Source organism: Ranitomeya imitator, chromosome 8 (assembly GCF_032444005.1).
Source record: "Ranitomeya imitator isolate aRanImi1 chromosome 8, aRanImi1.pri, whole genome shotgun sequence".
Classification (NCBI taxonomy): domain Eukaryota; kingdom Metazoa; phylum Chordata; class Amphibia; order Anura; family Dendrobatidae; genus Ranitomeya; species Ranitomeya imitator.
In genome coordinates this window covers 152,152,599-152,173,736 of record NC_091289.1, presented here as the reverse complement: position 1 = coordinate 152,173,736, position 21,138 = coordinate 152,152,599, and the positions used below count along the sequence as shown (strand labels likewise).

Here is a 21,138-nt window from a genome sequence, read left to right as displayed (position 1 = left end):
GCAGGGGAAAGTTGGGCCCTTTCGGGAGGCATTAGGAACATTTGGAAAGGAGACAAGGAAAGGATAGGAAAGATATATGAAGCCCTGAGATATTATGGGCAAGTAGAAAGATATACCGTATGATAAAAATGACTACAACTAAAATGATAGGGGTTTGGTGGAACATGAATGGGTTCTCAGAAATTTAAATTGATGGTCTAGCTTTAAAATAGACCAGCCTTGTATTATCGCCGAAGATTTGACCTCAAAGTAAACACCCCGCTCATAAGGAAGGAAATGGGACCTCATCCTTGCCTCTTTCTTGCAGTGTTTCTTGCAAGTCATGACTGGCCATCTGGACATATTATAAGTCTAAAATACTCGCTACGCAAAAGTTTCTAAAAATAAATATATAGTATAAAATGACAGTGTTTAGTGGCAATATGGGTACAGCAACATATACCACATACAGCTTGAGACCTATATTGCAAACCTCAAAAATATGAGTTGTTTTAAATTTTCAAATCTTGACTTGGAAGCAACTTTAGTCTTTGTTAATAATGACGTCTCCGTATCTCCTGTATATTGGGCAAGTTGCTTACGTCAAGTGTTCATTATTTTTTGCATTGTTAACAGTACCAGCATGTGCAGTTCTTCATAGCGCATGTCCTAACCTGGTTCCATTTTGTTTATTTACAGGTCACTCTGCATTTGACCCCGATCGCAACAGTCTTACTTCATCATAAACCTCTGGTGTTCATCTTAAACTCCCCACGGCCTGTGACGTGGAAGCTGAAGACTGCGAGACTAGAAGCCGACATTCCAAGATTTTTCTTTGTGAGTATATATGTGGTTGCGAAATGAGCAGAAGTACATATAGAGTAGACATGTTGGCTTGTTTTATGTTGTCACTGAGCAGCGTATACTCTTGGCTTGTAGACACTAGTTTTATTGAGAATGCTACAATCACTGGGTTTTAGGAAATACCATGAAGATTATTTAGCCTTGGCAACAGTCTTAACATAATGGAAGAAAAGTCTTTCTTGAAAGACACACGTTTTTGGTTAAGACTTCACTAGCGCCTCTCTGCATTAGTCATCTGGTTAGTCAGACAATAGAAAGGGCGAGGCTCGGATGTGATTGTTCTGGGAAATCATGTATTCTATTCACATCATTCTGTAATGACAAATTCTAGGATTCCCTTTACTTGTTGCGTAGATATACATCCGCTGAGACTTGGCCACACTGTACAGTTTTGTTGCGTTGGTTTTTTTCTGCCGTTTTCAGAAAATTGTGAAAAGTCATAGTGGTTTTGAAAAATAAACAACTTTTTTTGCAGCATGTTTTTGGAAAATTGATAAAAAATTGTCTTTGATTTGTTTTTTTAGTATCCAACCATTGTATACTTAAAGCGCATCTGGCGCTGGGTTTCTCAATACAAGGTGCACACACGGTGAGCTATAGCTTTTAGATCTGATAAAAACCTATGTCAGAATGACTGTAATCCCTTTTAAAGCTCAAAATCAATCACCTCTTAAATATACTCTTTAACAGCTCCTCAGTGTCCCTCTTCCCAGCTGAGACCTCACGCTGCTCAGTGCAAGCTGCAGCTATCAGTCAGAGAGCATGGGTGTAGATTGAATACACTTTGTCTCAGGATCTCTCTCGCGCTTTGGCAGGATTCAGAAAATGCTCATTTTAATATCAAAATCTTACTGCCATTCTGACATGGATTTTCATGGTAAACACCGGAGTATCGTCAGGTCTTAATATCTATATAATAGTGTATGCAGGTTGTATCTTAAAACTAGTGACAGATCTGCCTTAATGTAAATCATCTTTCCATTCACAGACTTCCGATGAGCCATTGATGGCATATTGGTAGACTAATGACATCATATTAGCATTTACCTTGTACATTACTTTTCTCCATGTTGTTTGGAGTGATATGTTCTATCAGATCAGATGGTAGGAATAGAGCTGTCTGCAGGGCAGTTTCCATGTCAGAAGGTTCCATAGGGCACCATTGTATCTGTTGTATGATGGATTTTGCACAGCGCCATGGCTTCCATTTTTGATTGAAGCCGAAATCTACGTGTGGACAGACTCATAGAGGATTGTGCATTTTAATTGCTTCCACTCATCTAGTTATAAGTAAACAGTCTGGGCTCTTTTCTTGTGTTCCTGACAAGTTAACACTGCAGGATTATCGGGCAGTGTAAACCGGGGCAACCGCCCAATGAACGAGCTTAAGCTTTCTTATCGGCAGCCCATCGTTCGGTGTAAACGGTGACAGTGAATTTGCACAGAACGATTTATTAACGAGGGTTCATGATATATTATATCTACTATTAATGTATGAAAATACAGTGGCTGTTACTATTTAGATATAATGTATCCACTGCATTATCTACTGTAACACTTCTAATGATTGATATGACTTTCCCTCCCTCACCGGAAGATTGGTCACCATTGTACCAAGCAACCTGAGCAGTATGTCGCCCTTCATTAAAGAACATAGGATTAGCAAACAAGGTCTTGATCTTTCGGAAACTAAAGGCTTTTTAATTATGAGTTCACGGTAAAGGGGATTTTATCCTGCGCACGCTGGCAGCTGAGTGAAGGTTTTAATTAAATATCCATCCTAACTCCCTGGCGATGATAACTTGGAGTGCATTGGTCAGAGTAATTCTGCATTTTACTCATAAACCTGTCAATGAATTTCGAACATTTAAACAAGGCTATTTTATGGAGAAAAAAAAAGTCATGGTTTCATTCCGGCAGCTCATAAACATGTCATGTTTCAGCCATTTGACATTATCTTGCTACTGCTAACCTTGACATATCTTTCACTCAATGTGCGTAATACAATCTACAGAGAAGTATTTTCTGCTGAGATGGATGCATTGTTACGGATAGTCTCAGGAAAGTATGAGGGGGCGCAGGGATTATCTGCTATCATCGGCCTTCTACATTAGTAATCCAGATGTGCTGATTTGTATTTATTTTTTCTTTTATGTAAGATGAATTTCCCAGCTCTGCACAGTTGCTTTTCGCATATATGTAAAGTATAATTACTTTTACTATGGGTATTATACGTATATATATATATCTAGGGGTGAACATATCATTGGTTCAACCTAAGAGGTAAAGGCCCCCCCCCCCAAAAAAAAAAGCAGGTTGAATTGTGCTTTATGATAAGCTGTTGATTGCAAAGAGACAATATATTGTTCTTGCATGGGGCCTCTTCTATCTGTGTCTGCCAGTGCATGTAAATGTATAGAATTACCCTGTGTCAGGCATAGACAGAAGACCCCGTGCAAGAAGAGTCTCCCAATTTTATAATTCTTTATCTGTCTTTTTTTGTTTCTCTGATTTGTGACCACAGACCACATCAAAGTTGAATGTGCAAGAAAACAAAGCGCCTGTAAAAGTAAAGCAGTGCAAAAAATTTAAAGCACCACTCCAGTGTTTTTTTTTATTTCATAGCTGAAGTGGTTGAACTAATGTGAGGTCCCTGACCCTAGTATTATACTCATCCGCTTTTGTCTTATTCTGTCGCTCTGGTTGTCTTCTGTAGGCTGTGACCTGCCGGTTCGCTCCAGAGTTTCCTGGGTGATCCAGAAGTCACTTCTCAATGTAGGTCTATGAGAGCCAGAACCAGGCTCATAGACTTTCAATGAGAGCGTGTGACCGTTACCTCTGACTTCCAGTCTGACAGAAACAGCTGCCACAAGATGGCAGAATGGGACCGGAGCCCTGCCACGCAGACTACGGCTGATGATTATAATACTAGGGTAAGGTACCTTGCATTAGTGCCACCACTGTAAGAAAAGTCCTTACTGAGAGCTGGAACAGCCGGGAAAAATATGTAGACAATCCTCCTATCAAGCTGGGACTGAAGTTTATTCGGAGATTTTGCTGCAGAAGAGTTTCATTGAAAGTCAGTAAGGGTACCGTCACGCAGTGGCATTTTGATCGCTACGACGGCATGATTCGTGACGTTCCAGCGATATACTTACGATCTCGCTGTGTCTGACATGCTCCTGCGATCAGGGACCCCGCTGAGAATCGTACGTCGTAGCAGATCGTTTGAAACTTTCTTTTGTCGTCTAGTGTCCCGCTGTGGCGGCATGATCGCATGGTGTAACAAAGGTGTGCACAATATTGTATACGATGTGCGCATAGTAACCAACAGCTTCTACATCGCAAATACGTCGTGAAGTTATCGCTCCGGCGTCGTGCATTGCGAAGTGTGACCGTAGTCTACGACGCTGGAGCGATATCGGAGCGATGCTGGAGCGTCACGGATCGTGCCGTCGTAGCGACCAAAGTGCCACTGTGAGACGGTACCTTAAGACAAAGCATGCAGGCACGAACAAGAGTCCAGACAGACAAAGTAACTATGGGACATCTGGCGATGGTTTGTCCATAGTCGGGCCATGGTGTGGCCTGGTGGCATAATGGCGATGATATGGCCCCAAACAACAGTTAGGCTTCTTTCACACTAGCGTCGGAATCTCCCCGTCGCAATGCGCCGGGGAGAGATTCCGACGCTAGCGTTTAACGCTTTGCACAATGGGTGCAGCGGATGCATTTTTCCGGCGCATCCGCTGCCCCATTGTAAGGTGCGGGGAGGTGGGGGCGGAGTTCCGGCCGCGCATGCGCGGTCGGAAAAAGCGGTCCGTCGGGAGAAAAAAACGTTACATGTAGGGTTTTTTTTTCCCGACGGTCCGCCAAAGCACGACGCATCCGTCGCAAGACGGATGCGAAGTGTGCAAATCCGTCGCAAATGCGTCGCCAATAGAAGTCTATGGGGAAAAAACGCATCCTGCAAGCACTTTTGCAGGATGCGTTTTTTCTGCAAAACGACGCATTGTGACGGATTTACAAAAAACGCTAGTGTGAAAGTACCCTAACAGGGGTTTTTTATACATGGTTTAGATAAAGAGACAAGGAAAGCACATTGCAGCAAAAGGGCGTATACATGATAACATCATTGTGCGGAGAAAAACATATTCAAGGATAAAGCATACAATAGTTAAGTGTAATGATTTTAAGGCTCTTTTCCCCAAACTCCATTAGAACTCGTAAATCTCAATGTTCCTCTTAGAGGTGGTCATTAATCACATCACAGCTCTTAGGCTGGTCACATAAATCTGTACATATTGACAACTGTATATGTCTATTCTCCAATATCACTGCAACAAATACACTTAATTATTACCATATGTTACCCTTTTTCTATTATTTCATTGCCCTGCAGCTGATCCAATTAACCTGTGTGTATGCCCACTCTATACCTGTTAATGGCTATGATCTCACCTTGTGTCTCCAATCTGTCTAGGGCTTTCAGAAGTACATCTTATTAACTTTTTAGAAGCAAAATCAATTGGTTTCTAACTTTGCACAAGATGGCTGCTAGAGCCAACATGGCTGTTCAGTGTGTTATGGCTGACCCCTCTCTTACAACCACTCCAGTGGTGAAATGGAAAAAAAAGCATACATGCAGCTAAGTAAGAAAAAACTGTTTCTAATGATGGAGAACATTTAAGTCACCCAAAAATACCCTGCGATTAAAACAGTAAAAAGAAGACAGGGAGGAGGGGGATGCAGCTGCAGTTTTGTCCTCTGTAAAACATATCATACAGGGAAGAGGATGAAGAATTATTTGGTGAAAGCTCATGGCATTGCACAATGAAGAGTCAGAACTTATCCATATGGAGGGATAGAGGGCAAGTGTTTAGTTAACTCTCACCTGGTGGAATTGTGAGAGGCACAACTCCTATGTAGGCATGAAGAAACAAAGCTACTACTGCCCCATGGCTGGTGGATAAATCCTCCACAAAATATTGGATCAGTTGGATAAGGCACGGTAGGTGGGCTGCGCTGCTGGAGTAATCTAATTCTTCATCAATGATCAGGTTTTTTTTATTCACCACTCTTTTCAAAAACGAATGTCTTTTTTCACTTGATAAAGACTCTGGTACAACTTTGAAACGGGTGGTGAAAAAAACACAAACCTTATCATCATCATTGTTGAGGAGTTGGATTATTCCATCAGCGCGGCCCACCTTACGTATTTTATCCAACTGTATTCGTGAAGACTGGCATTTTGTACTCTAGTCTTGATAACGAGTGTGCTGGAGTAATTGCACCAAATTCACCGAGATGAATTTCGCACATCGTTTAGCAGAAGGGTGCCACTGCAAGAAATTTTCTTCAGTCAGGCACTGGAGTATATTTCTGTTTAATCTTAAGGCTACACAGCGACTTTAGTCGCTATACATGTTGCAATGCCAACTATCTCTACTTGTCACTGCTTCACAATGGAGGTTGCATTTCAAGCCCAAAGGTACTGCAACCACAACAAGCAAGTCACAAAACCTTTGAAGCGGTTGGGTATTTTACAACTTGCTTTTCACAGTAGCCGTATACTTGGGGTTGCGATGTGAACCAATTCACTTGTGTTGCGCTGTCATGTGTCGCCAACGTTGTTTGAGCTCAGCACACTTTTCAAAATCTTGTCGGAGCCGGCCAAAACTGGTTAAAAAATGCTGAATATCACAACATTTCTGCAGAAATGATAGCTGCACAAAAAGATCCTGACATTTCAAGCAGTTTTATGCCAGAAAAACTGCTAATCAGGGGTTTAATGCCCATAAGTGCTTTCATTCTGTTTGTCTATATTTACCAGCAAAAAAATGTAACCTCGCTAGCGAGAGGCAATAATTCTGGTGCAAGCCGTGTACTCCTCTGGCCAAAGAGGCCTCCAAAAAACATAAAATCTAAAAACAGGCAGTGTGCCAGTTTGTGATGGAAAAAGTAGGTTCCTTTCAATAGCAGAGCTTGTATCCAGCTGGAGAACCTAAACGTAGCATATGGGTGAATACATAAACCCACGGTTTCCATAACTTACACTGCTGTCTCTTTTTGAATTTTTTGAAATTAAGCGCAAAATAATAAAAAAAAATACAAAAAGAGAGAAGAAAAGCACAAACTAAAAAAGTCTCTTTCAGGTTTACTTACATTTATTTCTCTCCGAACAGAAAGAACTGATGGTTTCCTATAGCTTTTACTTGCAGATTCCTGCGGTAGAGTTAAAGAATAGGATTGTTAAGTGGAGACTTTGCGCTCCACCCTTGCTCCCAAATGAATTGGAATACATTGCAGTGTAGGGAACGTTGCCATCCCGAGCTGGTCGGCTCATTGTGGCTTTAGCTTTTTAATATGAGTTAATAAGGTTCGCTCTATGGTATGAATTATCCCGTCTGCAGGCCACATGCAGATCCCCATCTACAAGGCACGCAGTGACTAGAAATAGGCAGAACATATTGTAGGCTCCGCTCCAAAACACAATTGAACGTGAATCTTACTTGGATTTTGTTTTTTAAAATGCTGCCTAAATGCAGAAAAATATCTTTGTGTTTGGCGCTTGTTGATCAAAACACGTATAACGCTTCAGTCCTAGCACGTTTTGTGATTGATTGGTACAGATAACCTCAAGACTGTGGGAAAAGAAAAGTACAGGCACAGGATTTATTCTGACATCTGCACTCTATGCTTTGTCAGTAAAGTGACCTGAAATTATACAAAATGATCTTAGAAAAGATAATCATAGTTCTGGAATAATATAAAGTCTTACAGTTTGTGTTCAGACCCCTGCTAAAAAGTTTTCTATCTGGGCAGCACGGTGACTCAGTGGTTAGTCTTATGGATGCAGAGATGATTTGTCTCCAATTTTTGCCTAGTCCATACAATGGTGGGAGAGGATCCTAAATTGTAGATCTGTGGTAAGGTTCCAAGACAGTTGTAGTTGACTGTGCCCCAGCTTAACAGTTTGTTGCTTTATACAGAATCCCCTTTCATGACTTTAAAGAGGATCTGGCCAATTTTTGCTGTCATTCTTTCCTGGTGCTCCCCTGAGGACCAGTTTTGTTTATTTTTGTTAAATCCACCATATGGCACCAAACATATGAATCTTTATATTTAAAGGGAACCTGTCACCCCCAAAATAGATGGTGAGGTAAGCTCACCGTCATCAGGGGCTTATCTACAGCATTCTGTAATTCTGTAGATAAGCCCCCGATGCATTCTGAAAGAGGAGAAAAAGACGTTATATTATACTCACCCAGGGGCGGTCCTGCTGCGGTCTGGTCAAATGGGTGTCTCAGGTCTGCTCCGGTGCCTCCCATCTTCATTCCACGATGTCCTCTTCTGGTCTTCATGCCGCGGCTCCTGCGCAGGCGTACTTTGTCTGCCCTGTTGAGGGCAGAGCAAAGTACGCCTGCGCCGGAGAAGCGGCATGAAGACCAGAAGAGGACATCGTGGAATGAAGATAGGAGGCTCCGGACCGGACCTGAGACACCCATTTGACCAGACCGCAGCAGGACCGCCCCTGGGTGAGTATAATATAACGTCTTTTTCTCCTCTTTCAGGTGACATCGGGGACTTATCTACAGCATTCCAGAATGCTGTAGATAAGCCCCTGATGATAGTGAGCTTACCTCACCATCTATTTTGGGGGTGACAGGTTTCCTTTAATACAAATCTCTAGGGTCTTTACCAGTGGGGCATAGCTCTAACTATTCTCTGGGGGCGTATCATTACACTGCCCTGCATTATTGCCCTGTAAGCAACTCCCCCTTGGTAAAGACCATAAAATTCAGCACCAAATAAAAAGGCCCATATCTCTGGAACCATATGTTGAGTTTAAATAGCCAAAAAAAGGAAAAATACGTGAGGGCGGCAGAGGGAATAAAATAAAAGGAAAAGCGGAAAACTCCCTTTTAGTTTATGATTTTATATCGTAATAATAATAAGGCCCCATTCAGACATCTGTTTTTCACATCCATGTTTTTCACGGATGACACTCGTACCTAGAATAGTGAATAGGGTCATTCACATATATCCATGATTTTACGTGGACTGAGTGATCCATGCAAAATTGTCCAATTTTGATCCGAATTACTGCTCAAAATCGACAATGCGAGTCTACGAGCCCGTTGAAAATCGGACAACACTTGGATGGCATCCGACTGCAGTTCTATTTTTAAGGACTGTTTCAAATGAAAAGAATAGAGATTTTTGTTTTTCTCTTTTCATATGACCAAAACTTTTGACTCACAGACCACACTCACAAAATCACTGATGAAACGCTCTCCGTTTTTCTCATACTTGAAAAAAAACCCTGACATCTGAATAAGGCCTTAATGTGATGATCCTGCCAGTATAAAGTGATATCCCCTAGTGTGACGAGTGTACGCTCGCCTCTCCAGCTGGACTGGACATCTTCTGACCGCTTAGCCATGTGTGTTATTTTAGAGCAGGCTCTTGACAATTTGGAGGATTGTTCTTCCCAGTACAGATGATAGTAATTAGCTTTCCCTTTTTTTTTGGCACACGTAAAAATGTTGCAATGCCAGATTGAAAAGTTGAGTTTAGTAAATTGTATTTAAACTCGTCAATAGGATAAAATAATCCCTTACGCTCTCTTCGTCTTTTTTTTCCTTGGCCCTTGATAAAACACTGACCGATACTGTGAATAAATATACAATTACTTTAAAAAATAAATGTCGGGCATCTGCTTGTTTATTTCCGGCCGTATTCTTACAAAAGTAACAGCAGGAACTCTTTACTTCTTATTCCAGAATTTGATTTTAGGTTGTTTTATTTTGTACAATTTGATTTTACAAGTTAGATACTTTACTGAATTGAAAATCTGCAACTTCCACATGAGTTCCATTTAGAGTAGGGAAACCGCTGTTAGTTTGTGCCTCTTGGCAGCCAATTTTGCTTTAGCTCCAAACAACCCTGGGGCAAGGGGTTGGTGGTACAGACACCCATCTAGGGTGCCATTGAAGGTGAGTTATAATTTATAGATTATAAAGGAACAAAAAACACACATACAACATGTAAATGTTGAGCAGATCCAAATACGTGTGTTAGGGCTCGCTCACACGAGTGTATAAATCGGACGAGCGCAATCCGATAAAAAAAGGAATTGCAATCAGACCAATGTTATTCAATGAGGCAGATCTGTTTTTTTTTTCTCCACTGTAGAAGAAAAGAAATTGCGTGAAGAAAAAGTTGCAGCATGCTACGATTTGACTTCAAAATCGGATGGTTGCGAGAATAAAATTGAATGCCAGAAATTGAATTCTGTAGCATAGGAAACTGTTAACGGTCCTGTAAATGATTAGCAAACCCTGGTGCGAAAAAACAGATTGTATACGGACAGCACATGGATGACAACTGAGAAAAAAATGGAGCATCAAAGAAAGCAAATGCCTAAGGCTGCTTTCACGCATCAGGTTTTTTGTTTCAGGCTAAATCCGGCTCTCGGGAGAAAAACCGGAACCGGAAAAAATAAAAACCGGATTCGGTTTTTCCCCCGTTGACTTGTATTAGCGCCGGATTGCACCGGATGGCCCAGCGTTCCTTCCGGTTTGATGCTGGATCCGGCGTACACTCGATTCCGGCGTCTGAAAAAAAACGTTTTTTGTCTCCAGCAAAAAAGCCTGAAGCGCCGGCGCTTCCGGCTGTTTGCTAGAATGGAAGCCTATGGGAGCCGGAAGGTGCCGGATGCAGAAAATGGCGGATCCGGCGGCCTGATCCAGTTTTTTAAACTGAGCATGCTCCAAATTTTTTTTATCCAATAATCTAGATAGGCTAGCCGGATCCGTCAAAAAAACGGATCCGTCGCATCAGTTTTTCACAATCTGCATCGGATCCAGTTTTTCCAACATTCGCCGGATTTAGCCTGAAACAAAAAACCTGATATGTTAAAGTAGCCTAAGTGGCGCTTCCAAAAAGGAATCAAAACATCAAAGATAGAACAATTAAGAAGCTATGTGCCATAAAACTGTATAAATGTTATTAATAATGCTATTAAAATGTTATATAACATATATTAAAATTCACTAGATGGGGACAACAGTGCAAAAGGAGAAACTATACAGGAGATTATAGTACCACAATATAATACCGCATTGCCCCAACCAAAAAGGTCAATACCAAGATGTTAGAAATTAAACAGGAGGCATGTTGCATCAAAGTAATGAGCAAGGAACCAGCTTCAAAAAATAATCACAATATGCCCAAGTAATAAATAATAAATGCATGTCCAGATTAAGAGAAAGTGCTAGTGTGCATATGTCCAGATAGGAGATTTAGAGGCTCAGTGCACATATCCTTAATAGTAAAAAGAGTAAATCCGGAACAAGTGGCAGCAATATGGATTAAATAAGTCAAAAAATCATTGGTGATCCGTGGGTACTATACCTGGAGATGGTGCTGACACCCCGACGCACGTTTCGCGTTAGCTTTATCGAGGGGAGTGTTGTAGTTGGCAGGAAGTGAAAAGGGCTTGGATATGTGGTTTAAAGGAGATGGCAGAGTCCAGAGTTACCCTGAGGCATCAAGCTTGCGAGACTGGGAAGAGTGAGCAGGCATTGGATTTGATGGATTGGTCTGTTGGGCAGGTTGAGTGAGATGGGGGAACTATGTGAATTCTGTTTCTCCATGTTAAGCTTTTGAAATCTAGTGGAGAAAAAGGATGAACTAGCGGACAGACATTGTAAGACTCTGGTTAGGAAGGAGGAGAGATCGGGTCCAGAGAGGTAGATCTGTGTGTCATCAACATAGAGGTGATACCGAAAGCCGTGGGACTCTATGAGCTGTCCCAGGCCAAAGGTGTAAATGGAGAAGAGCAGGGGCCCTAGAACTGAATCTTGGGAATCACCAACAGAAAGGGGGCGAGATGACGAGGTGGTGTGTGGGTGCAATCGTCCAAGTTATTTGATCATGTGAGCAAGCCCTCAATGTCAGAGATCAAGGATATACCTATAGGAAGCACATTCTAATATGACAGACTGAGCATGGGAAAGCTTTTCACTCTTGTCACTAAAATGCATGCGTAATAAAATGGTAAATAAAGCATTTTTCTATATAGACTTGATAAAAAATATCCTACTGTTATGTGTATACAGCTTCTATGCAGACCTATGTGGTCTGCTACCCATGGTAGCAGGCGACAGTGACATCCCATGTAATTTGACCCTTTGGCAGTTGTTTTCCCTTACATCCCACTATTATTTACTATACTTACTGAATGTGCATTAGAAGGATCCGACTACAGAAGACGTATTTCATTTTTGTTACTCCGAAACCAGATAACAGTAAGAAATTCCAGGAAAATGGTGTTCGTAGTTGCCAGCAGGCCTGAGTTTGCTGAGACTTTTTTCCAATTTTTTTTTAAACAGTCCTTGGAAATTTTCCAGTTCAAAAGGGTTGGGGTTTATGTTAACGCCACCCCACGGTGGGTGTTCCTATTTGGTTAGGGCTTGGACGTGAAAGAGGGGACAACCAATATGCTCATAAGTATGGAGCACACCGTTCCTCTGCTTCTTTACATTCTGCTGGTCTGGGGGCAGTGTGCTCCTGATTAATTGACAGCTCGGACCAATGCCATGGAATGTACATTCTCCCATTCTGCAGGCAGAGGCATCATCGGAAGAGTGTAGGGGCACTTGAAGCTTGTTGGATCTGCCCAGCTTCAATGCAGCACTTACAAGCCCTGTTGAAAAGAACTTGTAAGTGCTGCGTTGCTTGCCTAAGAGATCGGCCACCGCTGATGGACTGCAGAGATAGCCGGTAAACTAAGCAACAAGCAGGGAGCAATAGAATAAAAAATCCCTCCACTCTGGAGAATTGAAAAAATGTCCAGTAAACCAGGAAATTGCAAAATTGCTTGTTTTTACAAGCACTTTGCAATTTTAGCCATTTATCATGTTTTCATGTTGAGAATAACCCTTTAAAGATATATAATTCTGGAAAGAGATACAAAAATATCTTGGTAAGGGATGCAATTATTGTTACATTACAAGCCATATATTTTAAAATATTAAGGGGGCAGTTCCTATTTCCAATTAGTACACTAGCCATATGGTATGGTTCACTGCAACTCAAACTCATTTTTTGGCCAGGATTAGGAAAGCAGGAAGACTTCATGCAGGGGTCTCTAGGACATTCATGCTAAAAGATGCATCATTCCACAAAAGGATTTTGGAACCTAGGTTTCCTAAAAATGCAAGCATGGAGCCAGATTTTAGACAAAAAAATTGCAAAAACATCAAAGGAGTAGGAATCATGTAATGGACATCAGAGTGGTTTAGAGGGTGGCACTATTGCCCTAGATTGCTTTGCTAATGGAGGACAGTGTTATGAACAGGTAATTCAGAACCACAATGGACCTTGAAGTTCAGAGCACACAAAGTGACCTGACATTGACCAAAAACATAGGACGAGCTCTGAGACGTGGAAACTCTGCTGACCGCAATCCCTAATCCTATCACACCACACTAGAGGTAGCCGTGGATTGCGCCTAACGCTCCCTATGCAACTCGGCACAGCCTGAGAAACTAACTAGCCCTGAAGAAGAAAAATAAGCCTACCTTGCCTCAGAGAAATTCCCCAAAGGAAAAGGCAGCCCCCCACATATAATGACTGTGAGTAAAGATGAAATACAAACACAGAGATGAAATAGATTTAGCAAAGTGAGGCCCGACTTACTGAATAGACCGAGGATAGGAAAGATAGCTTTGCGGTCAACACAAAAACCTACAAACAACCACGCAGAGGGGCAAAAAGACCCTCCGCACCGACTAACGGTACGGAGGTGCTCCCTCTGCGTCTCAGAGCTTCCAGCAAGCAAGAAAAACCAATAAAGCAAGCTGGACAGAAAAAATAGCAACAAAAGTAACACAAGCAGAACTTAGCTTATGCAGGAAGACAGGCCACAGGAACGATCCAGGAGGAAGCAAGACCAATACAAGAACATTGACTGGAGGCCAGGATCAAAGCACCAGGTGGAGTTAAATAGAGCAGCACCTAACGACTTAACCTCATCACCTGAGGAAGGAAACTCAGAAGCCGCAGTACCACTCTCATCCACCAAAGGAAGCTCATAGACAGAACCAGCCGAAGTACCACTCACGACCACAGGAGGGAGCTTGGCCACAGAATTCACAACAGGACAGTAGACAGATTATAAATTCTTTTTGCATTTGCAGTCTTTATCCCCTAGTTGAAAAAATAAATAGATTTGTAGCGGCTCCATGAAGTTGACCCTGAGAGGTAAGAAAATTAGATTGCACGGTCCTTTTGGTAACAAAGATTGACATATATGATGACCATCTCTGGACAGCTCTGCAGAATATGTTGTCGATTTTACATTTTTTGCAAATTGTCTCTTGAGAGAGGAAGATATTTAACTTCCCAGAGGATTATGCGTGGCTTATAAGTCTCCTCACTCTGACATGCCAGGTTTGGCTTGTCACTTTCCATAAGCAGAAACGTTCCCCCTCTAGACCTTTGTCGATTTTACAAAATCCTAGTTCCTCCTAGACTAGAAAGAAAGTATGCAAGTGTGCGTCGCGCAAGAAAAGTGTTTGATTAGCGCTCAATTTCCATACTGAACAAACACTGATGTGTAGGCAGGAGGCAAATACTGATCACAGCAAGAAGGATAAAACAAAGCCTGTGTATTTCTACTTCAGTGTTACACGGCGATATATGTAATATACGTCCACCTTCTCTTAAACATCCATAAACTCTTATATTTCAAATAAAAGGAACGTGTCAGCAGAAAACGACCTATTGTTGAATTCCTCTTTCTATGTGAATTTTTTTTTAATGTGTGAATGTTTTTTGTTTTTTTTTAGTTTTTCACACTGGCCACTAGGTCTAATATTAGTTTCATGCTTCCTGTTCTTTTCAGCATCCACATGGATATACGCAGTTGTAGATAGGCTCAGTCTCATTTAAGGGAAAATTGATCACTGCCTCTATGCCAATTTTCTAGTGCATAAAAGTTGCAAATTATGGTTTACAACATATTTACACCACAAATAAAAATAACTGCAAAATCGAGCATTTTTTAAAGATTGATAGGGATATGGAAAATTTGAAAAATGCTATCATTTTTTTCTTGTTTTTTTTTTTAATCCATTTTAATATAAGATCCTGATTTAATCCTGATTTGATCCAAAACCCTTCAAATATTTGGTAAAATATTTGAAGGGTTTCTGAGGGATGTTATTCTGGATTATCTCAATGAGAATAACTGTTTAACTCCATATCAGCATGGGTTTATGAGAAATCGCTCCTGTCAAACCAATCTAATCAGTTTTTATGAAGAGGTAAGCTATAGGCTGGACCACGGTGAGTCATTGGACGTGGTATATCTCGATTTTTCCAAAGCGTTTGATACCGTGCCGCACAAGAGGTTGGTACACAAAATGAGAATGCTTGGTCTGGGGGAAAATGTGTGTAAATGGGTTAGTAACTGGCTTAGTGATAGAAAGCAGAGGGTGGTTATAAATGGTATAGTCTCTAACTGGGTCGCTGTGACCAGTGGGGTACCGCAGGGGTCAGTATTGGGACCTGTTCTCTTCAACATATTCAATAATGATCTGGTAGAAGGTTTACACAGTAAAATATCGATATTTGCAGATGATACAAAACTATGTAAAGCAGTTAATACAAGAGAAGATAGTATTCTGCTACAGATGGATCTGGATAAGTTGGAAACTTGGGCTGAAAGGTGGCAGATGAGGTTTAACAATGATAAATGTAAGGTTATACACATGGGAAGAAGTAATCAATATCACCATTACACACTGAACGGGAAACCACTGGGTAAATCTGACAGGGAGAAGGACTTGGGGATCCTAGTTAATGATAAACTTACCTGGAGCAGCCAGTGCCAGGCAGCAGCTGCCAAGGCAAACAGGATCATGGGGTGCATTAACCCCTTCCCGACCCATGACGCCACGTAGGCGTCATGAAAGTCGGTGCCATTCCGACCCATGACGCCTATGCGGCGTCATAGAAAGATCGCGTCCCTGCAGATCGGGTGAAAGGGTTAACTCCCATTTCACCCGATCTGCAGGGACAGGGGGAGTGGTAGTTTAGCCCAGGGGGGGTGGCTTCACCCCCTCGTGGCTACGATCGCTCTGATTGGCTGTTGAAAGTGAAACTGCCAATCAGAGCGATTTGTAATATTTCACCTATTATAACTGGTGAAATATTACAATCCAGCCATGGCCGATGCTGCAATATCATCGGCCATGGCTGGAAATACTAATGTGCCCCCACCCCACCGATCGCCCCCGCAGCCCCCCGATCTGGCCGGTACACTGCTCCGGCTCCCCTCCGTCCAGTGCTCCGGTCCCCCCCGTACTCTTGTCCGCTCCCCCCGTGCTCCAATCACCCCCCGTGCTCCAATCACCCCCCCTGCACTCCGATCCACCCCCCCGGTGCTCCGTTCCACCCCCTCGTGCTCCATTCCAGCCCCCCGTGCTCCGTTCCACGCCCCCGTGCTCCGTTCCACCCCTCCCGCGCTCCGATTCCCCCCCCCCGTGCTCCGATCCCCCCCCCGTGGCCCCCCCCACCCCATCATACTTACCGATCCAGCCGGGGTCCCGTCCGTCTTCTCCCTGGGCGCCGCCATCTTCCAAAATGGCGGGCGCATACGCAGTGCGCCCGTCGAATCTGCCGGCCGGCAGATTCGTTCCAAAGTGCATTTTGATCACTGAGATAGATTATATCTCAGTGATCAAAATAAAAAAAATAATAAATGACCCCCCCCCCCCTTTGTCACCCCCATAGGTAGGGACAATAAAAAAATAAAGACATTTTTTTTTTCCACTAATGTTAGAATAGGGTTAGGGGTAGGGTTAGGGGTAGGGTTAGGGGTAGGGTTAGGGTTAGGGGTAGGGTTAGGGCTAGGGGTAGGGCTAGGGGTAGGGTTAGGGCTAGGGTTAGGGGTAGGGTTAGGGTTTCGGTATGTGCACACGTATTCTGGTTCTCTGCGGATTTTTCCGCTGCGGATTTGATAAATCCGCAGTGCTAAACCGCTGCGGATTTATGGCGGATTTACCGTGTTTTTTTCTGCGCATTTCACTGCGGTTTTACAACTGCGATTTTCTATTGGAGCAGTTGTAAAACCGCTGCGGAATCCGCACAAAGAAGTGACATGCTGCGGAATGTAAACCGCTGCGTTTCCGTGCAGTTTTTCCACAGCATGTGTACAGCGATTTTTGTTTCCCGTAGCTTTACATTGAACTGTAAACTCATGGGAAACTGCTGCGGTTCCGCAGCGTTTTCCGCAGCGTGTGCACATACCTTTAGAATTAGGCTATGTGCCCACACTGCGGATTGGCCGCTGCGGATTCGCAGCAGTGTTCCATCAGGTTTACAGTACCATGTAAACATATGAAAAACCAAATCCGCTGTGCCCATGGTGCGGAAAATACCGAGCGGAAACGCTGCGTTGTATTTTCCGCAGCATGTCAATTCTTTGTGCGGATTCCGCAGCGTTTTACACCTGTTCCTCAATAGGAATCCGCAGGTGAAATCCGCACAAAAAACACTGGAAATCCGCGGAAAATCCGCAGGTAAAACGCATTGCCTTTTACCCGCGGATTTTTCAAAAATGGTGCGGAAATATCTCACACGAATCCGCAACGTGGGCACATAGCCTTAGGGTTAGGGTTGGAATTAGGGTTGTGGTTAGGGTTGTGATTAGGGTTATGGCTACAGTTGGGATTAGGGTTAGGGGTGTGGGGGGGTTAGTGTTGGAGTTAGAATTGAGGGGTTACCACTGTTTAGGCACATCAGGGGTCTCCAAACGCAACATGGCGCCACCATTGATTCCAGCCAATCTCGTATTCAAAAAGTCAAATGGTGCTCCCTCACTTCCGAGCCCTGACGTGTGCCCAAACAGTGGTTTACCCCCACATATGGGGTACCAGCATACTCAGGACAAACTGCGCAACAATTACTGGGGTCCAATTTCTCCTGTTACCCTTGTGAATCTAAAAAAATGCTTGCTAAAACATAATTTTTGAGGAAAGAAAAATGATTTTTTATTTTCACGGCTCTGCGTTGTAAACGTCTGTGAAGCACTTGGGGGTTCAAAGTGCTCACCACATATCTAGATAAGTTCCTTGGGGGGTCTAGTTTCTAAAATGGGGTCACTTGTGGGGGTTTCTACTGTTTAGGCACACCAGGGGCTCTGCAAACGCAACGTGACACCCGCAGACCATTCCATCAAAGTCTGCATTTCAAAAGTCACTACTTCCCTTCTGAGCCCCGACGTGTGCCCAAACAGTGGTTTACCCCCACTCATAGGGTATCAGCGTACTCAGGAGAAACTGGACAACAACTTTTGGGGTCCAATTTCTCCTGTAACCCTTGGAAAAATAAAAAATTCTGGGCTAAATAATTATTTTTGAGGAAAGAAAACGTATTTATTATTTTCACGGCTCTGCATTATAAACTTCTATGAAGCGCTTGGGGGTTCAAAGTGCTCACCACACATCTAGATAAGTTCCTTTCGGGGTCTAGTTTCCAAAATGGGGTCACTTGTGGGGGGTTTCTACTGTTAAGCCACATCAGGGGCTCTGCAAACGCAACGTGACGCCCACAGAGCATTCCATCAAAGTCTGCATTTCAAAACGTCACTACTTCACTTCCGAGCCTCGGCATGTGCCCAAACAGTGGTTTACCCCCACATATGGGGTATCAGCGTACTCAGGAGAAACTGGACAACAACTTTTGTGTCCAATTTCTTCTGTAACCCTTGGGAAAATAAAAAATTCTGGGCTAAATAATTATTTTTGAGGAAAGAAAACGTATTTATTATTTTCACGGCTCTGCATTCTAAACTTCTATGAAGCACTTGGGGGTTCAAAGTGCTCACCACACATCTAGATAAGTTCCTTTGGGGGTCTAGTTTCCAAAATGGGGTCACTTGTGGGGGGTTTCTACTGTTAAGCCACATCAGGGGCTCTGCAAACGCAACGTGACGCCCACAGAGCATTCCATCAAAGTCTGCATTTCAAAACGTCACTACTTCACTTCCGAGCCCCGGCATGTGCCCAAACAGTGATTTACCCCCACATATGGGGTATCAGCGTACTCAGGAGAAACTGGACAACAACTTTTGGGGTCAAATTTCTCCTGTTACCCTTGGGAAAATAAAAAATTGCAGGCTAAAAGATCATTTTTGAGAAAATAATTTTTTTTTTTATTTTCATGGCTCTGCGTTATAAACTTCTGTGAAGCACTTGGGGGTTCAAAGTCCTCACCACACATCTAGATTAGTTCCTTTGGGGGTCTAGTTTCCAAAATGGTGTCATTTCTGGGGGATCTCCAATGTTTAGGCACACAGGGGCTCTCCAAACGTGACATGGTGTCCGCTAATGATTGGAGCTAATTTTCCATTTAAAAAGCCAAATGGCGTGCCATCCCTTCCGAGCCCTGCCGTGCGCCCAAACAGTGGTTTACCCCCACATATGGGGTATCAGCATACTCAGGACAAACTGGACAACAATATTTGGGGTCCAATTTCTCCTATTATCCTTGGCAAAATAGGAAATTCCAGGCTAAAAAATCATTTTTGAGGAAAGAAAAATTATTTTTTATTTTCATGGCTCTGCGTTATAAACTTCTGTGAAGCACCTGGGGGTTTAAAGTGCTCAATATGCATCTAGATAAGTTCCTTGAGGGGTCTAGTTTCCAAAATGGGGTCACTTGTGGGGGAGCTCCAATGTTTAGGCACACAGGGGCTCTCCAAACGCGACATGGTGTCCGCTAACAATTGGAGCTAATTTTCCATTCAAAAAGTCAAATGGCGCGCCTTCCCTTCCAAGCCCTGCCGAGTGCCCAAACAGTGGTTTACCCCCACATATGAGGTATCGACGTACTCGGGAGAAATTGCCCAACAAATTTTATGATCCATTTTATCCTACTGCCCATGTGAAAATAAAAAAAAAAGTGAGGCGAAAAAATTTTTTTGTGAAAAAAAAGTACTTTTTCATTTTTACAGATCAATTTGTGAAGCACCTGAGGGTTTAAAGTGCTCACTAGGCATCTAAATAAGTTCCTTGGGGGGTCTAGTTTCCAAAATATGGTCACTTGTGGGGGAGCGCCAATGTTTAGGCACACAGGAGCTATCCAAACGCGACATGGTGTCCGCTAACGATGGAAATAATTTTTCATTCAAAAAGTCAAATGGCGCTCCTTCCCTTCCGAGCCTTACCATGTGCCCAAACAGTGGTTTACCCCCACATGTGAGGTATTGGTGTACTCAGGAGAAATTGCCCAACACATTTTAGGATCCATTTTATCCTGTTGCCCATGTGAAAATGAAAAAATTGAGGCTAAAAGAATTTTTTTGTGAAAAAAAAGTACTTTTTCATTTTTACGGATCAATTTGTGAAGCACCTGGGGGTTCAAAGTGCTCACTATGCATCTAGATAAGTTCCTTGGGGCGTCTAGTTTCCAAAATGGGGTCACTTGTGGGGGAGCTCCAATTTTTAGGCACACGGGGGCTCTCCAAACGGGACATGGTGTCCGCTAAAGAGTGGAGCCAATTTTTGATTCAAAAAGTCAAATGGCGCTCCTTCCCTTCCAAGCCCTGCCGTGCGCCCAAACAGTGGTTTACCCCCACATATGAGGTATCAGCGTACTCAGGACAAATTGGACAACAACTTTCGTGGTTCAGTTTCTCCTTTTACCATTGGGAAAATAAAAAAATTGTTGCTAAAAGATAATTTTTGTGACTAAAAAGTTAAATGTTCATTTTTTCCTTCCATGTTGCTTCTGCTGCTGTGAAGCACCTGAAGGGTTAATAAACTTCTTGAATGTGGTTTTGAGTACCTTGAGGGGTGCAGTTTTTAGAATGATGTCACTTTTGGGTATTTTCAGCCATACAGACCCCTCAAACTGACTTCAAATGTGAGGTGGTCCCTAAAAAAAATGGTTTTGTAAATTTCGTTGTAAAAATGACAAATCGCTGGTCAAATTTTAACCCTTATAACTTCCTAACAAAAAAAAATTTTGTTTCCAAAATTGTGCTGATGTAAAGTAAACATGTGGGAAATGTTATTTATTAACTATTTTGTGTCACATATCTCTCTGGTTTAACAGAATAAAAATTCAAAATGTGAAAGTTGCAAAATTTTCAAAATTTTCGCCAAATTTCCGTTTTTATCACAAATAAACGCAGAATTTATTGACCTAAATTTACCACTAACATGAAGCCCAATATGTCACGAAAAAACAATCTCAGAACCGCTAGGATCCGTTGAA

General features: G+C 42.6%; 1 protein-coding gene across 2 annotated transcripts in view; it reads left to right on the top strand.

Moving 5' to 3' along the window:
* TGFBR3 (transforming growth factor beta receptor 3) overlaps nt 1-21,138 on the top strand; it is a 276,475-nt gene that overhangs the window by 123,892 nt on the left and 131,445 nt on the right. For both annotated transcript variants that reach the window (XM_069737555.1, XM_069737556.1), the window contains exon 4: nt 679-816. In XM_069737555.1, the coding sequence (XP_069593656.1) occupies nt 679-816 (138 nt within the window). The remainder of the gene's footprint in view (nt 1-678; nt 817-21,138) is intronic.